Raw genomic sequence first — 25784 nt, 5'->3', positions numbered from 1 at the left:
GATCTGTCAGTGGCTTTCAATAACATCAACCATAGTAATTCTCTGAGGTGACTGAGCTGGGAATGGGGGATGTTACATTGTACTGATTCTCCTCCTACTTGGATGGATGGCTCCAGAAGGTGAAGCTTTTGAATATATTACTCAGTCCTTTGGATTCTACAGCATGGAGTTCCACAGGGGCCAGTTTGTCTGTCCCTCATGCTATTTAACATCTACATGAAACCACTGATTAGGGTCATCCAGAGTTTTGGAGTGCATTGTTCTCATTTTCATCTTCATCAATTGAGGCTATGATGATAGATCGGTGCCTGGCTGCAACAATAGACTGGAAGAAGGGTAATAAACTGAAGCTCAATCCAGACTGAGATGCTGTTAGCTGGTGGTTATTCTGACTGGAAAGAAGGTGTTCATCCTATTCTCAATGGGTTGCACTCTCCCTGAGAGAACAGGTTTGCAGCTTGGGGGTTCTCCTGGAACTATCATTGTCTCCTGGAGTAGCACAGAATGCCTTCTACCAGCTTTAACTTGGTGGCCCAGTTACACCCCTTTCTGGACAGGGATAACCTGGTTTCATATTCTATGCTCTGATAAGCTCCAAGTTAGATTACTACAATGTGCTCTACATGAGGCTGCCCTTGAAGACTGTTCAGAAGCTGCAGCTTCTGAAAAATGTAGCAGCCAGACTGAGAGAAGGAACCAGAAGTTCTGAACATGTGACACCAATTCTGTCTCACTTGTACTGGCTGGCTGCATGTTTCTAAGGCCAATTCAAGTTGGTTTTAATCTATAAACCCTTACACAATTCAGGATTCCCTCTTCTAACCTAGACATCATCTGAGGGAAGCTCAGAGGACAGCAACAAGGGACAGGGCCTTCTTGGTGGTAGTCCCGATTGTGGAATGCTCTCACCATTGTGGTCCATCTGGAGGCAACATTGTCATGTTTTCAGCACCAGGTTAAGACTTTCCTCTACTCCTAGGCATTTGATAACTTATGATGGAGCATTTATGTCAGTTGTTTTATCAGGTTCCAGCTATTGGGCAGTATAGAAATGAAACAAATGAACAGAAATGAAATAAGGTCAACACTAACCATGACACATTTTCATAATAGCAAATTGTGGTTTGTTGTTACACCTGAATGTGGCCAGCCTCTACAGAGCGAAAGTGAAACTTCAGTAGCTCTAAAATTGAGCTGACCAAACGTATTAAGTGTGTGTTTTAATCTGATATCCAAGCAGCAGTCCATAAGGGATAAGAAAGCCTTACTTCCTTATGAATTTTGGGGTTCCTACTGTACCAATGAGACATATCACATTGATCTAAAAAACTGCAATCAATAAATAAAAATAGAACAGTATACTGAAATCTCTAACTAACACTGAACACTCCGAAATAAACCAGATGTGTTGAACTCCTTACCTATAATTTTGTATCCATAAGCAGCCAACTGTCCAGCCATGTATTCTCCATCTGAACTATTATGAGAACATCCCCACGTGCGTATCCAAATTTTTTGTACACCAGGAATAACACTGCCAAAAAAGAGATACAAGAACATTAATTTCATTTCATCCTGGTCATAGAGTATTGGCCACTGAGGACTAAAATCACTTGGAAAGAAATTATTGTAATGCATTATTTGTTGAGTGTTCATATGCATTGAACAAAATAAAAAAATAAATTTTGGCCCCACCACAAGCTCTTGACCAAAAGTGACAAAATAAGGATGGGAAAGAGGATTTTAGTCCTGAAATGGTGGAAAGGACAGATGTCTTAACATACAGGAAACTTCTAAGATTAAAAGCAGGAGTTCCACAAGAATAGCAAGGCTAAGAAGATCGAGATATAATGAAAAGTATTTTTCTTCTACCTTTCTATATAAATGGTATGACTCTTTCTTAATTTGTTATGCTTTAGAAAAGATACATTGCTCTCAACCCAAACTTGAGAGCAACAATCAGAGATGGCACAAGATCTCAGAAAGCGCCAGTTACTGGAATCTCCTCTGCCAGTATAATCTTACTGACCTCACTGGAAATAAAGAAACTCATACGTACAAGTGCTGGTGGTTTTAACGCTCTACTTAGGATTCCCAGCATTTTCTAAAAGACAAACATACCTGTCACTGGGAGGATCATCATTTGCTTCTACGTTCTTTTGTGAATGCCGTTTTCGCACTTTAGGAAGAATGCTTTCTCTGCCAAACTGCCGATCATGAGGCTTAGGATCTTGTGCTGACACAATATCTTCAATGTCGTCAAGAAGAGAATTGCAGCTGGCAGACATTTTCTACGAAAGATGGGAGTACATGGTAAAAAAGCAAGAACTTAAAACATCAAGTATATTTTAAGTGTTTATACTTTATCATTAACCACCAAGAAAACTTTAGCAGCTGGGATGTTGCACAAACATTGGCTCAGTTCAGACAACACATCAGTCAATGCAGTGTAAAAACTCTAGGAGGTACTCCCCATACAGCATGTTCTACTCCACGGTTGTGTGACTGTGGGATACCGTGGAGTTGAACAAAACCCATCCAATGTTTGATTGACAGTTCCTCCTCCCTCGGTTCTGCCGATGGTATCCCATCAACCACTGCTGCAAAAAACCAATCCCGGAGGCTCTCCTAGAGCAGCACTCGCTCCTTTTGCCGCTCTTGCCAGGGAACTCTGTAGCCAGAGGGAAAAGTCAATTCAACACAATGGAAAACTCCACAGAACCCGCCACACAACAGTTGTGCAGGAACACTCCTCTACGCAGCACGGATATTCTGTGTAAAGTGCTTTCCAAATAACTTCCACCGTTCTATTGAGTTTTCCCGCCAGATAACGTATTTCTCCACAGTGGTATAAAAACTCCACTGTGGAGTTCTAAAACCACCTTTGAGAAATGTGTTGTCTGAACTGAGCCATTATTAGTAAATAAACAAAAGAAAACAAACACTGCTGACCAAACATTAAAACAATTAACTTTTTAACTAGTGTAAAGCCCATATTTCTACTGTAAAGTCCACACCCTGCTCCTTTCCCACTTTCTTGCTCCTCAGTCCCATCACTAGAGAGGCTCATAAATAATGCGAATATGGCTCTTGCATACTGAACCCCCTCCAAAATTTGCAGGCAGCCCCACCCTTATCCCGCCCCCTCCTTCCCTCATGTGGACTAATTGGCCACCTACATCCCTTCCCCCACCGCTAGCAGCAATAGACTAACCACACTCAGGGGCTGCAGTCGCAGCACACTGATTGGCCAAGCACGGCTGTCGATTCATCCTGCTGGTGGAGGGAATGCCCTGCCTGTTTGGCATGGATTAAATTAATTGCTATTAAAGTTCAAGCTTTGAACTATTCCAAACTTTCAACATTTTTGCATGTCTACTCAAAACTTCACTTTAAAACAAAAATGAGCAGAATCTGTCTGGTTGATCTCACACAATAAAGCTTACACTACCTTGTTCTTATATAGATAACAGAGGGTAGCATCCCCCTGAGTTTAGACCCAATTGAAATGAATGGAACAGGTTAGTTATGACTAATTTAAGTACCTCTCACTTCAATGGGTCTACTCTGAGTAGGGTTAACAATGGATATTGCCCAGAGCCTATACAGTTTTATTTTGAAATGCAAAATAAATATTTGTTCAAATGCAAAAGGGGAGGGGGTGGTTACCACTAACCATGCCGCATGCTCCTGCTACACAATCACGGAACCACGCTACACAGTATAGTTACCCTAACTACCCCCACTCCCAGTTAACTCAGCAGTCCTCTGGCTCACCACACCTTGCATCCCAGTGGCCCTGCAGTGCAGATGTGTGCAGGCAGCTATTATGGAGCTGCCACAGTAGCTGTTGCCTCTCCACTTGTCAGCAGCACAGGCAGGAGAAGGCCGCTCTGCCACTGCCAGCTGTGGTCACCACCAATCCGTGCTTCGTCCACCACCCCCATTCTGATCCAAAAGGCACCTCTGAGCTGCTGGGCACTCCCCACTGGCGTCCCAAACATGTGGCATACAATCCGCCATAGCCACGCCAGATGATGTCGCCATCCCTCCTACCCTTCCACAGCAGCACAATCTACTCCCGCAATCCAGACACCCAACCACCACCCCTCCCCAGGCTCCACCAATGACAATGGGTTGAAGTATAGCACCCTGGAGCTACCCCCCTCCACCAAACCTAGCTCATGCACCCAGCACTGACCACAACAGAAGAAAGCAGGGTCCAACTGCCATTGGATGCCCAACCTACCATCATTGTCAATGCACACACACACACACACACACATGTGGGCATGACACTTGTGGCACAGGGCTGTAACATAGCCCATACATGTTACACCACCAGGCCGGAGGGCTGCCCTGGGTGAGCAGCCGGGGGGGGGGGGGATCCCATTTTAAAATGTTGATACAATGTTATCTGATACAAAAATTTACAGTAAATATCGTTGCTGAAAATGAAATCAGGAGAGCAGTGACATCTTGCATTCCTGGCGGAGCTGTCTTGTAGTTTTTATACACTGGCTGTAATAGTCATTCAAAAAACACTGAATCACAGAATATACATACTAACTTATTTGAAAGGTGAGACACCAAAGGATAAACTCCTCTTTCATCTGATATTAGTAGTAAGATTAATATATGCAAAATATTGGAAAAGAGACTCCTCTTTTAAGCGACTAACACATTACGTTCTGTGATTTTCCTAAATTCAACAAGATTACTTCATATATACTTGAGACAAGGAACATTCTTGAGACAAGAACGTTAACAAATTTGGAGACGAATAAGAGCCTTTTTAGGGTGCAATCCTATCCATGTCTAGGGAATAATCTGATGGTGATGCAAAGCTAAGGGGCATCCTATGCAGAGCGGGAGGAGCTTCACCACTCTGCAGTTTGGCTAGACGGGCTATTTCGTCTATCCAGCTGGGGTGCATTTGAGTGAGAAGGAGAATGTGGAGGCCGGGGGATATGTCGTTTCCCGGCCTCCTCTCTCTCCTCCCACCAGCACACCCCCTCCCCGAGGTCACCTTTGCAACCACAGAGAGACAGCCAGCACAGCTTTCTCTGGGTTGGCTGCAAGGGTGAGGAGCGCAGATTCCTGGATCTGCACCTTACACTTGCTTACATTGAACCGCATCTGCCATTTGGATGCCCAGTCTCCCAGCTTGGAGAAATCCCTTTGAAGCTCTTCACAATCCCTTTTCATTTTAACAACCTTAAATAATTTGGTGTCATCGGGAAAGTTGGCCACTTCACTGCTCACTCCTAATTCCAGATCATTTATGAATAAGTTGAAAAGGTTTGGCCCCAATAACTATTGAAATGGAAACCTTTCCATAGCAACAGCAACAAAAAAAAGAGCCGAAGCGAATATCCCATTACAGAAAGCTACTTCTCCTGCATTTTATTACTGCTGGTAGCCACATCCTGTCACTAGAAAGCTTTCTAATACCAGGTGTGTCCTGTGGGGGGGGGGGGGGTCCGTAAAGGTAGCATTAATGCTCTCTGAACATACTGAAGATACTCACTTGCCGTTGCTATCCTACTGCTTCACAAGTTTCAGTGTCCAAACCCCCTTCATTCAAAAGCCGCCGCCCCCTGCACCATCCCTTGGGCAAATCCCTCCTCCGCGCAAACCAGTCCCCTGTACGTCGGCGACTGCTTACTTTCAGGCTGGTGTGGGAAACAACTCCTATCACCCCTGGCCGTCGTTCATGCTGACTGAGGCTGATGGGAACTGAAGTCCAACATACGGAGGCCCACGGGTCCCCCCCCCTTAATAGGCCTGGGCAGCAAGGAGTTAGGCAAGATTGGGGAGGGGCTCCACTCCCGGCGACGATTGCTCGCGCGCGGGGAATGAGGGAGGGGCTGCCGTGAGGAGACACAGCTCGAGCCTGAGGGCGACGCGACGCAACTCTGGCATGCGCGCGCGGGAGCTTAACGGAACGGCGCCCGCGCGCTCTCCATCCTACGCAGTGGGGTTACCCCACAGCCGCTGCCAAGCGGCAACCCGTCCTTCAGCGCTTCCCTCCAGCGGCCATTCTCTCCCCCTCCCCCGGTCGGAAGTATGACGACGGTGGTCGTCATTACCATTAAGAATGACAATAATAATAATAATAAAAAGACTGACCCGCAGAACCTAGCGCGGCTTCTTGCTTCACATGGACGACGCCATGATGCGGCCACGCCCCCCACACGCGTAAGAAGAGAGAAACAGCGCGACGGCGTGCCGGAGGGACCAAATTAGGTCGTCTTCAGCTTTGTGAAACGGGAAAGGCGGGGGTGGGAGGGGGCAACTCCTCTTGTAAGGTCCGTGCATTTCTGAGAGAAAAGTATAATCTAGTTGAACGGGAGGGATTTGGGAATAAAACGACGAAGAAATTTTCCCGAGTTGCATGAAGTCTGATTTAGTACCGTTGGCCGGAGCACAAACTTACATTTTTACCTTACTCCCTCCCATCTGTAGTCCTCAGACTACAAGAACCACAGGGTTCCTTTCCCTCCCCCACCATTTAAAGCAGTTGGAAAGAGAGAGAGAGGAAACTACGTTAGGTTAATTTGCAAATACTCAAATTGCCTAAGAGTAAGCTCCACTGAATTTAGCAGGGCTGACTTCTGAGTAGAAATGCATAGGATTGCCCTGCTAATCCACTTAAAATTACAGTACTCCCCTGAGTAAACTTAGAGGATTCGGCTATTCCTTGGGAAGATGTTTTACAATCTATTAAAAATATATTCATAAGTTAAAATACACAACTCTCTTCATGGTTTGCTTTCCAAATTCCCAGGATTTTAATTTGGCTCTATAGGAAACTTCTCGTTGTTTAACCTGTTCCACCTCTTATGGGATGAATAAAAAAATCCATTAAGGGCATTAGGGTAGCCCCTATTTTGCAGCGGTTCCTAAAGCTGACAATCAAGAAAATGCTTAGTGATTTAGCTGCAATTTACGCCTGGAACGCTCTTCCAGAACATTTGAGAACTACAAGTTCAACCGCAGCTTTTAAAGCTCAACTAAAAACTTTTCTTTTTCCTAAAGCTTTTAAAACTTGATGTTGTGCAGACTTCTACTGTTACTTTCTACTGTTAGTTTTACCCTACCCTGTGCCTGCTTACCCTACCCTGTACCTGTTTGCATTCTCTTCCCCTCCTTATTGTTTTACTGTGATTTTATTAGATTGTAAGCCTATGCGGCAGGGTCTTGCTATTTACTGTTTTACTCTGTACAGCACCATGTACACTGATGGTGCTATATAAATAAATAAATAAATAAATAAATAAATAATAATAATAATGGGGTAGTAAGTTATCACTGTTACTTCCATTTCCTAAAACCTGTTTTAAAGTGTCACAAAAGATGTCCATTAGTGCTCACCAAAAAAGAAGCTGTCATTCATAATCAGAAGAACTGTCCTTAATCCTTAATTTAAAAAAGCTCCCACAAAGAAAAAGGTAACTTTGCAGATGCTCAAATGCAACATCCATCTCAACCTCAGCTGTGATGGTAGGATATTGCAAAATGTTTTCAAATACCTTCTATTATCCGAGCATGTCCTACGTGTATACAAGATGCTATCATTTGACATACTTCTGAGTAGACATGTAAAGGAATGCAGCATAAGCCTTTTTTCCACCCCATATTCTCATCACAAACTCCCATCTTCTCTCATTCCTCCATGTTGGTGAGTGCAGGGGGTGGGCTGTAGCACTGAGGGCTACTGGTGGTCCCTGCCCAGTTTGAGAAGTGCTGTTATATGCTATAGAAGAGCATAAAGCTAAGTTTTGCTATACTGTGCCGCAGCTCCATTTGTATCGGACAGTGTTTTTTTTCCTTCAAAATTATGACAGTATGGCAGTCCATTCACTCTGTGGCTAGGAAATGTTATTCTCAGTGCCCCAAAGATGCGTTCATAAGCATAAAATGCATTTGAAATCTGTTGGGACAGCTGAAAAAATGTAATAGCAACTCTGAAGGCAACATTTATATACTGATATAAAGCTTTATTGATTACCATAAAAAATCTGTCAGTTACATATATTTGAAGAGGCAAGGTAGCAGCTCTACGACAGGTTGTCTTTACAAATGCAAAGCTGTCTGTTTTTGTTTTTACATTATTTTACAGATTTGTAGAACTAGCATACTATTCAAAGGTATATTAAGGTTAGTATTTTGCCCACACATTGGGTAAGTATGTAATTTGTACAAAATGGCATATAACGTTTTTCCCTTTCATTTCTTTTTACCCACAGAAATCCCCTTCATACCATAAAAGCATTCATGCTCACACAAATTTTTACTTTCCTCCACAAGACAAAGTTTAAATACTGTGTTTTTATTTACAGACCCCCGTTAATTTTTTTTCAAGAAATTACAAACCAGCTATAAAATATTCTGGCAGGTTTTACAAATACATTCCTATTGTACAAAACTGTTAGATGACTAAAGTTTAAGAACACACAACTTAAATAACCAATGAACTATGCACATGTTTGTACATATATAAAAACACACTTAACACTGTTTAACAGTTCTTAATGTGTTGCCCTTTTAACACAATTATATTCCAAGGCTCAATCATACAGTTTATATACTATTACTCAGCCATTTAATTTGTGAGTGTCTATAGCAGCATCTCAGTGGTACCAGAAAACCTGCACATATATAATTAAAAACAAACATTTTAGTAATTTATTAAGCATCAGATAGAAAAAGATAACACAAACTGCTTTGGAGATTCAACTAATTAACCTAAAGTGGCAACATTTTATACAACTGTGTGTAAGATGTATGAACTCTATTCATTTCAGAACACACATTATATCAGCAAAGAGTTATAAATTAAAATTCAGTAAAGAGTACTGGCAAGTATATTATTTACACTTTGGGTGAAATGTCAGCTTTGTATCAACTCCCAAAAATTGGAAGCAGACGCAACTAACCCATTAAAATAAACACAGTGTTCTGATTAAGTGAAGCTTGGCATAAATAGTATCCCTTAGAGGAAAAAGCCCACAGTGCAATTCTAGTAGGCACTTAACACAAAGCCCCACTTTGTACCGCAAACTTTACGTACCAGTTCTATTGCACACTGCAGATAGTAAAATTGAACTGTGCATCTTTGTTTCATATTTTAATAAGTGACTTCCTTGAATACGGATTTTTTTTAATGTACAGCTTTTATGGAGGAAATTGTCACCCTGATCCAACCAGAGGTTATATGCCGTGGAAGCATACTTCCACACAAGTATCCCAACATGGATGGACATTTCCATGAATAAACTGATACTGTGCATGTGTAGGGTTTTTTTGGTGGGGGGAAGCTGAAATCCCATCAATTGACTGATCAAGTAGGAGAAACAGGAGGCTGGACTCAATCCACCCATCCCACCCTCTTTTCTCTCTCAAACAGCTGATATGCAAGGTTTCAGCTTTCTTTGAAAGGTGACAAACATGTAGTCCTGGCTGCTCCAGATACACTGTGTTGGATTGGAGCTATTGTCTCTACATTTTACGTAGGACTGCAATACATTAAAAGTATACTTTATATGAAAAATATTTGAGAATATTAATCTCCTCAAAAGTTAGGTACATTTGCTCAAAAAACGGAGCATGGAGAAGAATTCAGACTCCAGAAAGCTTTGGAAGAAGTCCATTTCACATCTTTGTTTCTGTATTATACACATACATTTTTGCAGTTACTATTACTGTCGATACAAATCAAAGACTTGACACATACACTCTCTACAAAAGGCACAGCTTGAAATATTAAGGAAGAATTGCTGTATGCGACTAAACAGTTCTTGAGCCCTTCACGAAACTTGTAGACACATGAAATCAGAATAAAAGAAAGGATAGGTATTCCACTTCTCTGTGCATTCCTTTATATTTTGCCAAATCAGTAGTTACCAGAATATGGGATTAAGGTTACTCTGATGAGGAAGTCTGCAGTTCTGTTTGCACTATTCTAGGAAGTATTTCTTTACAAGTATCAAGCACTTTAAATGCTAACCTTGAAATGCGACAAGAGTTAAGAGAATAGGTAACATGGAATGACAGCAGGTATTCTGGTTTGATTTTTAGACATCTGGGGGTAGGGGAAAGAGACAAGAAATAATCAGCTGCATAAAAAACCATCCATCAGTGCAGGTAATTTTTCAAAATCATAAGCTTCAAAGAGGTCACTGATACCCTCCTCTTCACCAAGGCCGAGCAAATAATCTTCATGAAGTAAAGGTGGCAGCAAGCTTACAAATGGCCCTTCAAAATTTGAAGCAATTTGGTCCTCTGTCTGCTGCAAAAGGTTGGTTGTAGAGGCCAATGGGGAGATGGTTGTTGCAGATACTGAACAGTCAAGAGCTCCTGAGTTATCAGAATTCATATCTGTTACAAGAAATATCATGATGTTAATTTAAAAGGAAAACAAAGTAGAACTTGCACACAAAAGCTTTTCACATTACATTCACATTAATGTTATTCTCTCCCCCCTCCACCCATTATTCTATTTTGAAAGTAAGGTGCTATGTCTGCCCACATTAGCAGAACATAGTATTTCACACCGAGGGCTCTGCTCAGTTCAGGTGGCTGGTGATATGTGAGCAGAGGTGCACACATGCTTAGGTAGAATGGTTGCTTCAGGGACAGATTCCCTGAAGTTGCCTTTGCCAGGCACAGAATTCAGCTCTGGGGAGCCATTAGGGAGGGCAGTGTGACTATTCACTCCTTTGGCCATGCTAAGCATTGCAATATGCATGACTTACAAGGGTACAGCAATCTACAATACAACTAAAGTGTATCAAATTTCATACTGTCTTTTATTTTTTTAAAAAAACAGGAGTAAGGAAGTTTCCATTTATAATGTTATCCTTATATCTTGGAATAGCCAAGAGAGAATCTCAAAATAATGGAACAATAAGAAAGCTGGTGGGGGCGAGAAGGGTGGGTTGAGGGTTGCACTGAAATGGGAGTCACGGTGATTTTAAGTGACCAAGGTTCTGATTGTCGGAGTTCATAAGATAAGCAAACATCTGCGTTAAAATGAATTTGGATTCCCAAGTCGTTAAGCCTCTCTCCCTCCTTGTATGCGGTTCCAAGGCTAGAAAGAGGCAAGGTGACTGAGAAGGATGCCTCAACTTCCTTGCAGATACAGTGTGGTGCAGCATGAAGCCGATAACACCCCTCCCCTTGCCCTTTCTTTGGGGAATCAGAGGGTAGTTGCAAATAAAGCAGGACAAAAAAGAAAGAAAAAGGGGGAAAGACAGGTCACCAGACACCCCAAAAACTGACAGTATATTTTCCTCACAACAACCCTTTAAGTAATTGTGCAACAATAATGACTTCCCAACAAGTTATGAGATTTCATTGGTAGGATGTGTAGGGTGGGGCGGAGGAGCTCTAGTCCTTTCATCCTTCATAACATTCTTCCCCCCCACAGCTTTTTCAATCATAGGCCAAGTTAAGAGAAGCATACCTGGCCCTTGAAGCAATGTTCACAGCCTGCTAGAAATGCAGGCAGTGCCAAATAGTTCTCTTCCCTTCACTCTCACTTGCCCAAAGCCAGCTCCTGGGCTAAAGTAGAAAGTGGTGGAAACCATCCATTCTCTTTCCCTGCCAAAGAAAACTCTTGGAGTTTTGCTGGGGAGCACTTGCCTACCAATCGTTTGACATGCTCTGACCATGACAACCATGTTGAGAACTGACACAGATTTAGCCTTGTATAATAAAAACCTGACTGACCATTTCTGGTTAGATCACAAGACCTAAAGACAACACATTATACATGTTTAATAATACCTAGAATGCATAAATATACCGCTCATGACCAAATATTTGACATGTACATGAATGAGTGTATTTGCATAGTAGGATTAATATCTGGTTCTGGATTTTCCATACTACAATCCTGACTACCAGCTTGGGGAATCGAAGTATTTACAATCACAGGTAAGAGGCTATAGCCAGTATTCAAGTATGACAAAGTAGGGGAAGGTACTTCTCCTGGTAGGGTACATACTTCTTTAATTTAGTCCAAAGAAGTCTAACATTCAACACATTATGCATTTACAGTACAGACGAATGCAATTATGCCTTCACTTTTAACTCTAAATATATTTGGTCATGACCAATTTTCAAGTTACCTTTAGAAACGTTTTTTGAGATATTTCCATTGTGGTCTTGATCCTGCATTTTCATTGGACTGGGGTTGTCTGTTTCTTCTGGACACAAGTAAACATCAATAGGCCCTTGGGTACTAGATAAGTGAATCAGCTTATTCTGCCAAAACAAAGAATCCTAATTTTCAACTTGTCTTCTGCCAATATATTACTACAAGTAGCTATTGCCGAGTCAGGTTTCATTTTTAATAATGTCTGGTGTGATAATCAGAGCCAGTTCCATGTGGAAGAGTAATGTATTTGTGCTTGACAGGATATTGTGTATTATTATGTTATTAACATTTTATTGAAAGATAGTTGTATTACATACCTAAACAATCCCCATTTCCCCTCTTCTCCTCTCCCTCTCAACACACAATTCTGTGCAATTTCAATCATTCATATTACTGTTCTACATTTCTCTATTTCATAAACAGTAAGAATATTTATGATAAAAACTACTTGGATGGCATGTTTCTTGATATCAAGCTTGGTCTCACAACAGTGCTTTAACACAGGCTGCATTCAGACAATACAATAGTCCACAGTGGGTAATAATCAACTTGACAGCTGTTTATCTAGGGGTACACCCTATACAACATGATAATAATTAAGGATTAGGATCAGCGCTGAGTTGACTATTAGTCCACAGTGAGTTGACTCACTCATCCCCCCCCTCTCCCCCCTCAGTCCTCCCGCTACTATCCCATCAGCCAATGCTGCTAAAAATCTATCCTGCTGGCTGGTCTAGAGCGACAGCCACCACTTTGACTGCTCTTGCCTTGCAACTCTGTGGCTAACGAAATAGCCAATGGTGTCCGAGTAATAACCAATGGTGCCCTCCACACAACACGATAACCAATGGTGGTTCGAATAGCCAACTCTGCACTGCATTGGTTATTTGTGTCGGTTATTTTGGCCAATTCCTTCACACAACACAATGACCCATGGTGGGTTAAATAATCAACTGTCAACTATGTAAAGCATCATTGGTTATCGTGTTGTCTGAACCTAGTCTAACTGAACAATGATATGCAACTTCACAATTTATGTCACTCTTTGCAGACTGACCTTAGGGAAAGCCCTGTGAAACATTGCAACCCAGCAAAAGATACTACTTTTAACAATATTAAACATGGGATTTCTTCTCTACTTTGATGTACTAAACACCAACATGATGGTTCCAGTCCAGAGCGCTTATAAACAGTGTTGACAGATGGTAGAGCTGAGGCTTTCAAATGAAAAGCAAGACTTGTGCAAAGGAAAGTCAGATGCAATAGTGATGCTGGGAATGAAAGGCTCTGCTGGGCAATATGGATCTTGGGAAGTTAGCAAGTGAGGTGTAGTCTTTAGAATGTTGGACAAGAACTAGTTAGATCCAGGTTCAAATCTCTGTTCAGCCATGAGGATCACCATTGGGCCAGTAACTAATGCTTAGTCTAACTTACCTCTAGTGATATGGACCAAAAAAAATCCAGTGCTATATATTTCCATGGAAAAATGTCTGTTTCATAAGTTCATTAGGAACTTATGGATGCCAATTTCAAATACAGTATTAGACAAGCTTGGCAGTTTCAAAGTTGTGATTATTATTATTATTCACGTGATTATCCCTAGCAAGTATATGAGAGAATACATATTTGTCACTGAAATACATTTATGTCTCAGTGTGAAATGGAACTAATTAAGTTGTGACAGCAAAACTGAAGGTGCCCCAACAACCACAGTGGGAGAGTGTTGAACTCTTGAAACAGATTAGCGGTTCTCAGCATATCATGGCTATTTCTTTGGGTTGCTAAAATTAATTAGTTTGTCAACAGTTTTCTGTACCTTCATTTTGTTTTGTTCTCTTAAATTTAAACAATGTAAGGGAAGTACATTCTATGGTCTTTAATTCCCCCCCCCCCCCCCGTTTCCCACAAAATGTTCTGTGTAATGTAATTTTCTCCCTCAAATATTTCAGGTTGTACACTTACGGTGTATTGGGACAAAAAACCCGCCAAATCCCACCCTCCTATGGGGCTATACCCCCTTCCACTGGCCCCACTCCCCTTTCCCTCAACTGCAGAACATTTGGTGATTTCCAAGCTTTTGTGTGGTGTTTTGCCTATTCAAGGGTTGAAATGACTCTCCTAAGGCTTAGTTACTGGCGGTATAAGAGCTTTAAGATCAAATATGCTGGTGACTTTTGGTATTTTGGCCCCCACCTTTGCCTTAGGTCCCACCTTTTATTGGAATGCAGCCCCCTGAGACCTTCACTGAAGCCAAATTCAGCCCTCAGGCTGAAAGAGATTCTGTACTCCTCCTCTAGGGCATCAGAACATTTCCCAATACAAAATTAATCTACTTTCCAGAAAATGTTAGCCTAATTTTCAGAAAATTTTCCAATTCCATTTTTTTCTTGAAAACTCATATCACTACCAAACTATTACAGGCTAAAATGGGTGGGGGTGGGGGGACACCACCTTGAGCTCCTTGAAGGAAGGATTGGGATAGAAAAAGGTAATTAAGAAAGTATAAGATTTCATAGAGAGTGGAGTGATATGATAGGAAGGCAGTTCAACGTACAGGAAGAAGTATGGCACAAGGCACCAACACTGAAAGAGCTGCTAAGGGCTGGAAGCAGACTATCTTCTCAGGGAACAATAAAATGAGATGAGTAGAGACAGAGAAGCAAAGCAAGTCAACCCATAAAATATATAACCAAGGTCGGGTGGTCATCAGGAAAGAGCAGAATAGAAGACCAAGTTTCCAGGTTCCAGTCACCAAAAACTGGAAGGTGTTCCACTATTAGTTTCTTGTCATATACAAAAATGTATTCCGTTCAGTAAAGCTAACACACACAGGAGTAGTAAAAAGACAAACACAGATTACGTGCTTTAGTTTAAGACTGACTAGTTGACTTGAAAAGAAAAGAAATTCTTACCTCTACTGGGTCAGGCACTTCTAGTTTTGTTTCTGGAGGAGCTTTCACAAGTATGACAGTTTGGTCTTTAAGGCTACTAATTTCTCGAATATCTTCATACCTAACATATGCTAATGTAATCCGTGTTAAAGAATTGTTCAGAAGCAGCCCTTCAGTCATTAAGAATTAACATACTAAAGCAGATGTTTTTAAACTGCCCTCCCACATCAACCTACCTTTAATCTCTCTCTTCCCACTTGGCACACTAACTAAAGTGGGGGGGGGGGGCGGAATCACTAAAGGGGGGGGGATGAGAGCCTGCTGCTAAGGAGTGAAACCAATACAACCTGAACCTAGACTGAACGGAAAACAATTTGCAGGGATTGCTAGGCTATAGTTTGCATTTGTTAATGATGGAATATTTGGAAGTGTTCTAGATTATACCAGGAACACTTTTACAATAACTATGGAAACCCAAAGAAGATTACCAGAGATTCTAGGAGCACTGTTAAGCAAGGTATTTACAGTTTAAACAGAAAAACTGTAATCCTATACACAGTTACCTGGAAGTATATTCTATTGAACTCAATAGGACTTACTGATTAAATATTTACACTGTGCTATAGCACTGGTTAGCAGCAGCCCCTGTGGAACGTCAGCAGTCATAGTTTTAAAGATATGCTCTTGCTTGCATTTTAAATTATAACAACTTTTACAGCCTCATGCTAGCTGTTTACCACTAAAGCCACCCTTTAATTCATTACTACTAGACAAACACCTCAAGTAGTTCATTTATTATATTTATATCCTGCCCTTCCTCCCAAAGAGCCCAGGGCAACTAATGCCTAATGCCAACTCTATAGCATATAATGGTAGCAGCAGTCAGAAAAGTGTCAGTTTTCTCCAATAATTGCTTCATCTGTTATAAAAGGATATCTCCGATTCTCAGAATCTTCCTTTAGTAGCTTGAGGTCATGGGAACAGCTTTGTATCAACTCATCTAATTTCTTCTCTTCTTGGTTCAGTTCTGCTACCTCCTTAGATAAGCCTTGACAGTGTGCCAACATGCCCCCAAAATCAGATAGGCTGCAGCCCCTTCAAAACAAATGAACAGATATTTCACAAGTTGTCCTAACACTCTCTAAGCCAACATAAAGAAGATTTTCTCTTAAAACCTCATGTGGCTCTTCAATTCAGAATTGATACTCAAGGATTTGGCAAGCAGCATTGGGCCTGATCAGACAACATGCTAAGCCATGGTTGGGCTGTTAACCATTTTGCAGCAAATGTTGAGTGAGCATGTTTAAACCATGCTTATGCAGCCAACACGTTTAGGAATGGTTCACACAACATGCTAAATCATGGTTCACACAACACACTAAGCCATAATGTTTAGCTCAAAATGCTCAACCACTGTGGCTTAGTGTGTTGTCTGAACAGGATCTCTATCTGAAAAATCGACACATCAAAAGAGGTTGGCAGGGCAGGATCTCTTTTTAGAAAAGTGGTTCGTCTTTATTTTATATATGAACGGAGGGGCTTCCAAGCGTAGCCCACCATTCTCTCACTCCTTCTTTTAGAAGGACAGCCTCACCTGATGTGCAAAGATAACAATTCATTAATGGTGCTTTGGCTGGAAGTTTCTTTTGGATAATAACTCTTACAACATCTAAAAGTGCTCTTAGCTTCTATTTGTCTTTGTTGTTTAAGGTAGTTTGTGCCTTATTAATAAAATGTTGCATGGAATATATAGCCTTTCCTCTTTACGCAAGACAGAATTCATTACAGGATGGTTCAGTCAATGGTGTTCTTTAGCTCACATTTCCTTCCTGATAATAGTTCTAAAGGTCACTTCCAGCAAGATAACTCTAGTCGAGGCAAGGACTGGATTTGGATGTCACGATAACCCATGAGGGGTTAAAGAAGCCACGTTGGCTTATTTAACCCAGCATGGATTATCATGTTGCCTGTTGGGAGTTGGGTTTTTTTTTTACCGATGGCTTATTTGGCCAAAATAACCCACTCTGATAATCCACGGTCTGCAGAATGGGTTATTTAACCCATAACGTATTGAGGTCACCTAGAGTCGCTTGTTCCAAGTGGTCAAAACCATTGCTGCAACTCTCCTCCTCTATTTCTGGCAATTGATTACGCTCGCAGCGCAATCCCGCCTAACCCTTCCCTTGGCAGTGAACTCTGCAACCTCCCCAAGTGTCAAACACCACCTCGGTCAGGTTGCAGCAGCTGTGCAGGCTTGTCCTTTTGCATTGTGTGCGTCCCTGCCAGGGAATGCTGTGTATAAAGTCATGTCCTCCTCCTGCAAACTTCCATGGAGTGATAGCCACACCCCTCTTTTCGGCAAACAGATGCTTTCGCTCCTGTGACTTTGTCAGCGCTGCAAACTTCCAACAGTTTATTTGTGCCACTCCCTAACACCCTTTTTGGGGCACCCAGGTTCTTAGTTCCTTTGTGTGTAATCACACAGGGTTTTGATGGTGCATTGCGTGTCTCCTGACTAGGGGAGGCTGTGTATGAAGTTATGTCCTGATCTTACAACTTCCAGCACTTGAACCACCACTCCTTGTCGGGGTGACGCTGGAAGTGCTGAATTAAACACCTGTAATTTACTCCACATGTCTCCCCTCACAATGGGATATCGTGGAAGGTTAAAACAGGCTGCTGCAATGTTGTCAGTGGGTGAAACAGCGCCACTGCTGGGGCAGGAGGACTGAAGCAGGGCAGGGGGCAGGAGGATGACTCAAATTACACACAGTAGCTTAGTACGCTATGCACAATAGCTTATTTGTCTGATCATGTGAAGGATAACAGTAGCTTATTTTAAACCAGCATGGCTTAAAGTGACGTTTGACTGCAGCCAAGATGTACTGTACCCTTTATTATCAAAAAGACGACAGTGCAATCTAAAAGTAATCAGCACTCTTATATGCAACAGAATATACAGCTATGATACTTACATCCACTGAATGTTGTTTTTGGATTTTTTCTTAATGAGGTGGATACCTTCCAAGACATTGGTGATATCATAAATCCTCCTTTTTTGTACTTTAAGGACCTCTGCCGCTTTGTTCAAATCTACAACACCATCTGGAGATTGGCTCAGCAGTTGAATAAACTTCTTTGTGAGAAGACCAAGTGATGTATCATATCGTGTCTTTTCTGAAGGAGATTTGGGAGCTTGAAGAAAAATGTATTTAATTATAGTTCTGAACCTGGCATAAAATTTCATTTTTAAAACTTCTACCAAGTCATTTTTGTGTTGTATTAAGGACCACTCACTTACAGTTCTGGTTCAATCTTATAAATCCAAACAGTAGCTTAACTTGATAATTTTTTCATCGCTTGTCCTGAGAGATGTTAATTTTCAAGTTTTCGCTGTTTATTAAACATGACTTTGGACCCTCCTCTACACACATTGGGGAGTATCCAACTGTGTCATTCCACTAGAGCAAATGACGTTGTGCTAATGGAAACTAGGCTCTGAACTATGTGCAAGAGGCGAATCCAACTAAAGTTACGTTTGTACAAGCGGCTGAGCAAAGGAAAGACACGGTGGAACTACTAGCACTGTAGGAGTTTGCGGAATGACACTGGTGGATACTGCCCATCATCTGCAACATATCTTACACAAGAATAATAAATCACATACATTATAGACAAAACTTACATGATAAAAATGTATAAATGACTAAGGCTGCAAATCCTATTCATACGTACACAGGAGTAAGTCCCATTCACCTCCACTGACCTTTCAAATACACATGTATAGGATTGCATAGAGAAACACCATGATGTCATCAGAATAACCCCAGACCAAATCAACACCCACCATTAACTCAGACCTTTCCCCTTACAATTTAGGAATGAAATGGATGAAAAAATAGCAGGAAGAAAATAGTACAAGACTAGCCTAAAAGAAACAAAAAGTAGAGAAGGAGGACAACAAAAATAGTAAGACAGAAATGGTGAAGAGAAGACCCAAAGCTGGAGAATTATGTCTGAACCTCCATTCAAAACAAACTTCTGCTAAATTAAATTTATCCCATCATAGGATTCTACATATAGCTGCCATATATATTGTATAAATAAGATCTGATGTGAATAAGTTGAAGGTATATAGACAATGAGTAAAAAATAACACTGAGTTTGAAGCTACTTCATGATCTGGGGCATTGCTTTTCCAAGATCCAACCTGTAAATAATAGCTTACAAAAGCCAACATAACCTTAAGAATTACTGCTTTTGTACAATTCACTGATAAATTATGACCAGTGAATATCTGCTCTTTAACTGTCATTCAGCATAACAATTCCTACACTAATGTTTAGAAGGTATGGTACTGGATGTTGTGAATTTCAACAGGATCACTATATGCAAGTAAAACCTCTACAGCCACATTTCATCACAGCCTCTTAAAAATGCATTTCTGGCCCTTATTGACACAGAATTTGAAAATATATGCAAGATTAGATGCAGAAGCTTAAGCTTAGCTTCCAAAACTTGGTATAATGCACAGGCCTGCCTCTCACTTCCCCCCAGCTAGCTACTCCAACTACTCCAACACTCCATGGCCTTTCTTATCCCCTCTGCCTTGTTTTCAACCTGGAAGCAAAACCATGTATGCTAGATATGTGCAAATTTACTCAGAGCAGAATTTCAGTATTCTTAGTTCAGTCATTATTTCACTTTGCCACAGAGTTCATAGCAGTTGTTATATTATAGTACACTGAACAATGATTGAACCCAGTGAGACAAATCAAGCTTTTTCTCACATGCATAGGGTAAAACACAGGAACTATTTTGAGACCAGAGATCATAATTTCAGTTTGATTAAAATTAACAGAGAAGGATTGCCTCAAAATGCACTGGATGCCTTTGTTGCTTATGTACTGTTTCATTGCAAGGAAGGGTGATTCCCCCACCCCCACCCTGCTGCCGTTATTGAGATGCAAAATCCAGAAGCTTCAAAAGCTCTGAAGTTCCAACAGACCTTTTCCATACATTTAACACACACAAAAATCCTTACTTTTTGGACTATCTGGACTTCTAGTTGCTGCTCTCCCTTTACCCTTTGGAGTCCTTAATCCTTCTGCTAGAAACTGTCCACTTTCCCCTAGCTCCAGTCTTCTCTTTGCCTGTGAAAAAAGAAGAGTTCTTGTGAAGAGCAAAACCAACCTTATAAAATCAAGCTCAGCTTTACAAGACCTAGAAATTAAAATGATCAGAAAGTCGGCCAGATAATTATCCTTTCCTAACATCCTACGTACCTGTTGATATTGATTTTATTTTATTGCTAATACCTAAGGGAAATGCCATCTTTCAATGAAATTTTTGTTAGACCTCTCACATACTTGAAGCTGAAAGCCTGCATTCCCCTACATTGATTAGGGCTTGCAACTGACAGCCAGAGGCCTGGATCTGGCCTGTAACGCAGACTACATTACAAAGGTCCCCCCTCCTCCTCATTATGCAGCTCAACCATTTTCTCTTACATGACAAGACAAAAGAAAAGAGTTCACTAACTCCTCCTTTCAGAGTGGCACAGCAATACAGATCATGGAAAGGCCCTCTAGCCTATCAACTTCACCGGTCTGTTCCTTGGTTCACAAGGAACTGAGGTGTATAATAAGTGAATAACCTACCATAGTCAAACAATGCATTCTAACTGGGTTACTTGGTCAGGACTAATTCTGCTTTTTGGAGGCACTCAAATTTCTTCTGTCAAATTCTTCATCCAAATATACTACTTCCTGGTATGTCACACCAGGCCTCCCCTGTTATGAGATAGTTAAAAGCTACCATGTGTCAGCTACAGATAAAAGTTGTGTGGGCATCTGACAGCTGTAGGTGCTGACGTTAGCATTATTTCTAGATCATGCAAGTGCAGTTATTTGCTAAACAATATTATCGAACTACAAAAGGGTATCTATGTATAACATAAACACTTTAAATTTTTGTACTGACTAGATAAGAATAGTAGCCATGTTACAACATGCCACTTTTGATATGGTATCCTCCACCATACCTATTCAGCTCTATGGTCAGTTGTGTTTATTTGCTACATTTTACTGTATTGCAATTGTTTTAAACTTTTTTTAATATTTTAATACAATTCTGTTATCTGGCAGCCTATAAATAGTATAAATAAATATGGTCAATTTTAATTATGTAAGGGATAAACACTAAATATGAACAAGCATATAGTACACAACAAAGCCACATTCAGCCAGAACAGGACACATCAAAATAAACTCACATGTTCATGAATATATGACCAGTGTAGCACAACACCAACATGCCAAACATACAAGAGCAGTGTACCTACTTGATGGCATAAACAAAATAAAATCACATGCTGGTTATAAGGAACTCTAGGTTTTTAGTCTGCCCTAGATTACTAAACATAGTAGATATTATTTATTTATTTACAATATTTATATACCGCTCCCCATTGGAAATTTTGGAGCGGTGTACAAGATAAAATAAAATAATAAAACACTTTTAAAAAGATTTTAAAAGAAGCAGACATACTAGCCACTAGACCAAGGGTTGTATCCAACGGTGGTGCTCCATCAACAGCAGAGAAACTCTTTGTGGAATGGATTTCTCCTCCCTCTAACATCTGCTCCATAGGGTTGGAGAACCCTCCAGAGCAGAGTTGGGGTATGCACGGGGGTGGGGTGGGGGGTGCAGCAGGAAGAAGATGGGCAGTCCCACTGTATGTGCGGGCTTCTACTCATGGAGCATTGGATCCAAGCCTAAGAGATTACCATGGACCTCAGTAGAAAAGGATGAACACTGCCTTGAAACACTACAAAACTTTTCCATAAACTTACTTTCTTGTCCCTGGAGACTAGGAGTCCCCCTACAAGACTTGCCACTTCCATCAAAGTTACTGTGGGAAATGGATAGAGAAAGACGCAACAGCTCAACAGCAGAAAGCCTGTGTTGCATGTAATGGGGTCAGATGCAGTTCCTCCCACCTCTGATGAAAACGGTGTCAGGTTGTAGGACTTCTAAGACCTGTGGCCTGAGATCTTGAATAGCCACTGCCAGCACTGGACTAGAGAGAACAAGAGTAAGACTTGGTATAAAGGTATACCAAGTCTTGGTATAAAGGTACCTCCTTATATCTTAATAGGTGGCTGATTATACTGACCTGACTTGGTCCCTTTAGACATCTTTTTGTGAGGTCATGTAAACGTCTCACTACAACATTTGACTGAAGTGAAGGAATCAATTGCAATACCACTGACAATTTACATAGCAAACAGAATTTGTTCTGACTTTGCAAGTGGATCAGACTACATATGCAAGATGGAGGGCATGTTGAAGTCTGTCACACACCCAGTTAAACACTGGCATGAGCACTATAATTATGACCAAAGCATTTAGAGAGAATTATCTAAATATCTGGACCCAAAGGCCAAGAAAGGACTGAGTTACTGCTTGTGAGTTTAAGGAGACACATACCCAATTCTAAACATGCACCTTTCAGGGTTGGTGGGGCATATGTGCATTTCAGGTATGTAAACTAGCAACATCTCTTAGGGTTCTGTTCCACAACCATGGTTTTTCTCTCTCCTTAGAAGAAAACCAAATCTTTAGCATATTCCAAAACTATCTTAAGACTTCATTTGATCTAGCTGTTAGTTTTGAGTTTAGATGGCATGGAGGGGGGGGACAGGCAATGGAAGAATTTCAACTTTGGCATGTGAGGTTTTTTCCTGACTCTTTTAAAATCCACATCAAGTCAAACCCTTGATCTGTTATAACCTGCCCTGAGTCATATATGGAAGTTTAGTAGTGACTCAGTCTTTAAAAACAGCACTGTCAACTATGAACTGAAAATAAATATAGGCAAGTCTTATAGATAGCAACAGGAATTTTAGCAGCTACTTATTTACTCAAAGATCTTGCCCACAACTACTCATTCAACACTATACAGATTACCTGAGACAAGCATTGCTATTAGTGTTAGACATTGGGTTGGAATGAGAGTTATTCTTGCTCAACTATGCTGGTAGAAGTGGTCTTCCCAGGCCCATCCTTCCCATGGCTGTCCCTCCAGTCCACTGAAAATGCTACACAGAGAGTCAGAAGACCATGCTGAATGGAGTGAGCTGTGGTCCAACCTTGCATTAACAGAACGCTTCCTCTCACTTAAGGTCCTTTCTCTTGTGGAGAACAGATTCTGGATCCAACCCATTGATGTCTTCTATAATGGCCAATAACATCCATCCATTTTACATAATAAAAAAAAATCCAAAATGGGACATATACCGTATTGAACGCTGCATGCAAATTAAGAATGTAATATTGGCCTTACATAGAGTTGTATACTGTCCTGTATCTTTAATTAACTTTACTACCATGATTATTACGATTTATATTTCTTACAGTGAAATTAAATAAACTAAAACTGTCGCTGAATCTCGATTGTGGATTAGTGGTCCCCATGTCTGGGAATTGGGATGTTGGCCTGTTCTGGATGGGGTTGCACTCCCTCTGAATGAGCAGGTCCATAGTTTGGGGGTGTTCCTGGATCCACCTATGTCAGTGGAGGCCCAGGTAGCCCGAAGTGACCATTATCTACTTCAGTTGGTACTCCAGCTATGCCAATTCCTGGATAGGGATAGCCTAGTCATGGTCATTCATGTACTGGTAACCTCACGATTAAGACTACTGTAACGTGCTCTGTGTGAGGCCACCCATGTGTACGGTTTGGAAACTGCAGCTTATTCAGAACACAGCAGCTAGGGTGCTCACTGGGACATCTAGCTTTGCCCACATCAAACCTGTGCTAAAAGAACTGCACTAGCTGCCTGTTAGCTACCAAATCATGCACAAGGTTATGTTATTATCCTATAAAGCCCTAAACAACTTGGGACCAGGATACCTAACAGACTGCCTTCCCTTATACATACCCAGACGACATTTACGATTGTCAGAGGAGGTCCTGCTCATCATTCCAAGATGAACAGAATATCGTCACAAAGAACCTCGATAGTGGACTCCTCTGTAGCGGCACCCACCCTCTGGAAAACCCTCCCTCGTGTGTTTCTGGAGGCGAAAATTATAACATCTTTCAAACACCTCTTGAAAAAACATCTTTTAACACAAGCTTTCCCTGGATTATAACTTTTCCTGGTTTTATATATTTTTTAAAAAATTAAAGTTTTAAATTTTGACCTTTGTATAGTATGGATTTAATTGTAAACTGCCCAGAGAGCCTTGGCTGTTGGGCAGTATAAATATGTAATAAATAAATAAAACTAAATCAACTAAAATCTAGTAAAACCACAACCTCCTAGTTTTTCCAACATGTGAAGTTTTCAAATAATATCCCCATATACACAGGACAGTCTCAAAACCTAGATATTTTTAAATGTGGATTTACTGCTCTTTATTCAAAGCTATGATAAAGTTTGACTTTAAAATCTAATTTATTTATTATTTTGTTTGATACAAATACTTCTTAAAATATAATATTCCTTTTCCTTAAAAGAAGCACATTTGTATTCTACCTTTCCTCCAAAGTTCCCAGAAAAGCATGAGTTATTTCATTATATACACACCAACAGTCCTGTGAGCAAAGTAGTGACTTGCCTTCCATCACCCAGCAAGTTTTATGACTGAACTGAGATTTGTACCCATATCTCTGAAGTTCACATCCAACATTCCATGCACTAAACCATACTGTGTCAAGCATAAAAGCTGTGAAGGGTCAGCAATGCATTAGGTATTGAATATTTGACTAATCATAACATATACATTTATATAGAGAGACTAGCCTTAGCAAAAGGCTTCTGTATCTAAGGGATCATTAAACATCAGTGATACATTATTCTCATTTCAACGCTAATAGTATCAGAGAGGCAGTTTTATTACTGACATAGGCTCCAGAGATAGAATCCTTAAAAATTACCTTTATTACCAGTATATTTTTAACAGCTCTTAAACAACAATTTAGGGATGATTATAACCACAAATCTGAAATAAGAATTTGTAGTGAGTCTTCAGCCCCAACCACAGATGCTGAAGAAGCAGAAGTAGATCAGTTTTATGAGGATCTGCAGCACCTACTGGATAATACACCAAAAAGAGATCTTATCTTCGTTACAGGAGAATGGAACGCTAAGGTGGGCAGTCAAATGACATCTGGAATTACAGGTAAGCATGGTCTAGGAGAACAAAATGAAGTGGGACATAGGCTGATAGAACTCTGCCAAGACAACTCACTGTGCATAACAAACACTCTCTTCCAACAACCAAAAAGACGGCTTTATACATGGACTTCACCAGATGGCCGACACCGAAATCAGATTGACTACATCCTTTGCAGCCAAAGGTGGCGGACATCTATACAGACAGTAAAAACAAGACCTGGAGCTGACTGTAGTTCAGATCACGAACTTCTTATTGCACAATTTAGAATCAAACTAAAGAGAATAGGAAAGACCCACAGATCAGTTAGATATGAGGTCACTAATATTCCTAATGAATATGCAGTGGAAGTGAAGAATAGATTTAAGGGACTAGATTTAGTAGATAGGGTCCCGGAAGAACTATGGACAGAAGTTCGCAACATTGTCCAAGAGGTGGCAACAAAAAATGTCCCAAAGAAAAAGAAAACCAAGAAGGCAAGATGGCTGTCTGCTGAGACACTGGAAGTAGCCCAAGAAAGAAGGAAAGCAAAAGGCAACAGT

The 25784-nt window shown here is 40.9% G+C and overlaps 2 protein-coding genes across 3 annotated transcripts in view; both read right to left on the bottom strand.

The window, feature by feature from the left end:
• The window catches only part of CDKAL1 (CDK5 regulatory subunit associated protein 1 like 1), a 342956-nt gene extending 336750 nt beyond the window's left edge, over positions 1 to 6206 (bottom strand). Inside the window, exons 1-3 of the mRNA XM_063130444.1 lie at positions 6133 to 6206; positions 2122 to 2291; positions 1422 to 1534 (exon numbers count right to left, since the gene is read on the bottom strand). Coding sequence (XP_062986514.1) covers positions 1422 to 1534; positions 2122 to 2288 — 280 coding nt within the window. The 5' untranslated portion in view covers positions 2289 to 2291; positions 6133 to 6206. The remainder of the gene's footprint in view (positions 1 to 1421; positions 1535 to 2121; positions 2292 to 6132) is intronic.
• A 1776-nt stretch (positions 6207 to 7982) lies between these two features.
• The window catches only part of E2F3 (E2F transcription factor 3), a 29167-nt gene continuing 11365 nt past the window's right edge, over positions 7983 to 25784 (bottom strand). Inside the window, exons 1-7 of one of the 2 annotated variants that reach the window (XM_063130442.1) lie at positions 20718 to 20753; positions 20102 to 20210; positions 18033 to 18252; positions 15994 to 16152; positions 15079 to 15193; positions 12138 to 12273; positions 7983 to 10383 (exon numbers count right to left, since the gene is read on the bottom strand). In XM_063130442.1, the coding sequence (XP_062986512.1) occupies positions 10118 to 10383; positions 12138 to 12273; positions 15079 to 15193; positions 15994 to 16152; positions 18033 to 18252; positions 20102 to 20210; positions 20718 to 20735 (1023 nt within the window). In that variant the 5' untranslated portion in view covers positions 20736 to 20753 and the 3' untranslated portion in view covers positions 7983 to 10117. Of the gene's footprint in view, positions 10384 to 12137; positions 12274 to 15078; positions 15194 to 15993; positions 16153 to 18032; positions 18253 to 20101; positions 20211 to 20717; positions 20754 to 25784 lie in introns of those variants that run through there. The other variant, XM_063130443.1, reaches the window with a different exon arrangement.

Source organism: Elgaria multicarinata, chromosome 7 (assembly GCF_023053635.1).
Source record: "Elgaria multicarinata webbii isolate HBS135686 ecotype San Diego chromosome 7, rElgMul1.1.pri, whole genome shotgun sequence".
Classification (NCBI taxonomy): domain Eukaryota; kingdom Metazoa; phylum Chordata; class Lepidosauria; order Squamata; family Anguidae; genus Elgaria; species Elgaria multicarinata.
The sequence above is the reverse complement of the archived record's forward strand: the minus strand, read 5'-3'. Positions and strand labels throughout refer to the sequence as shown.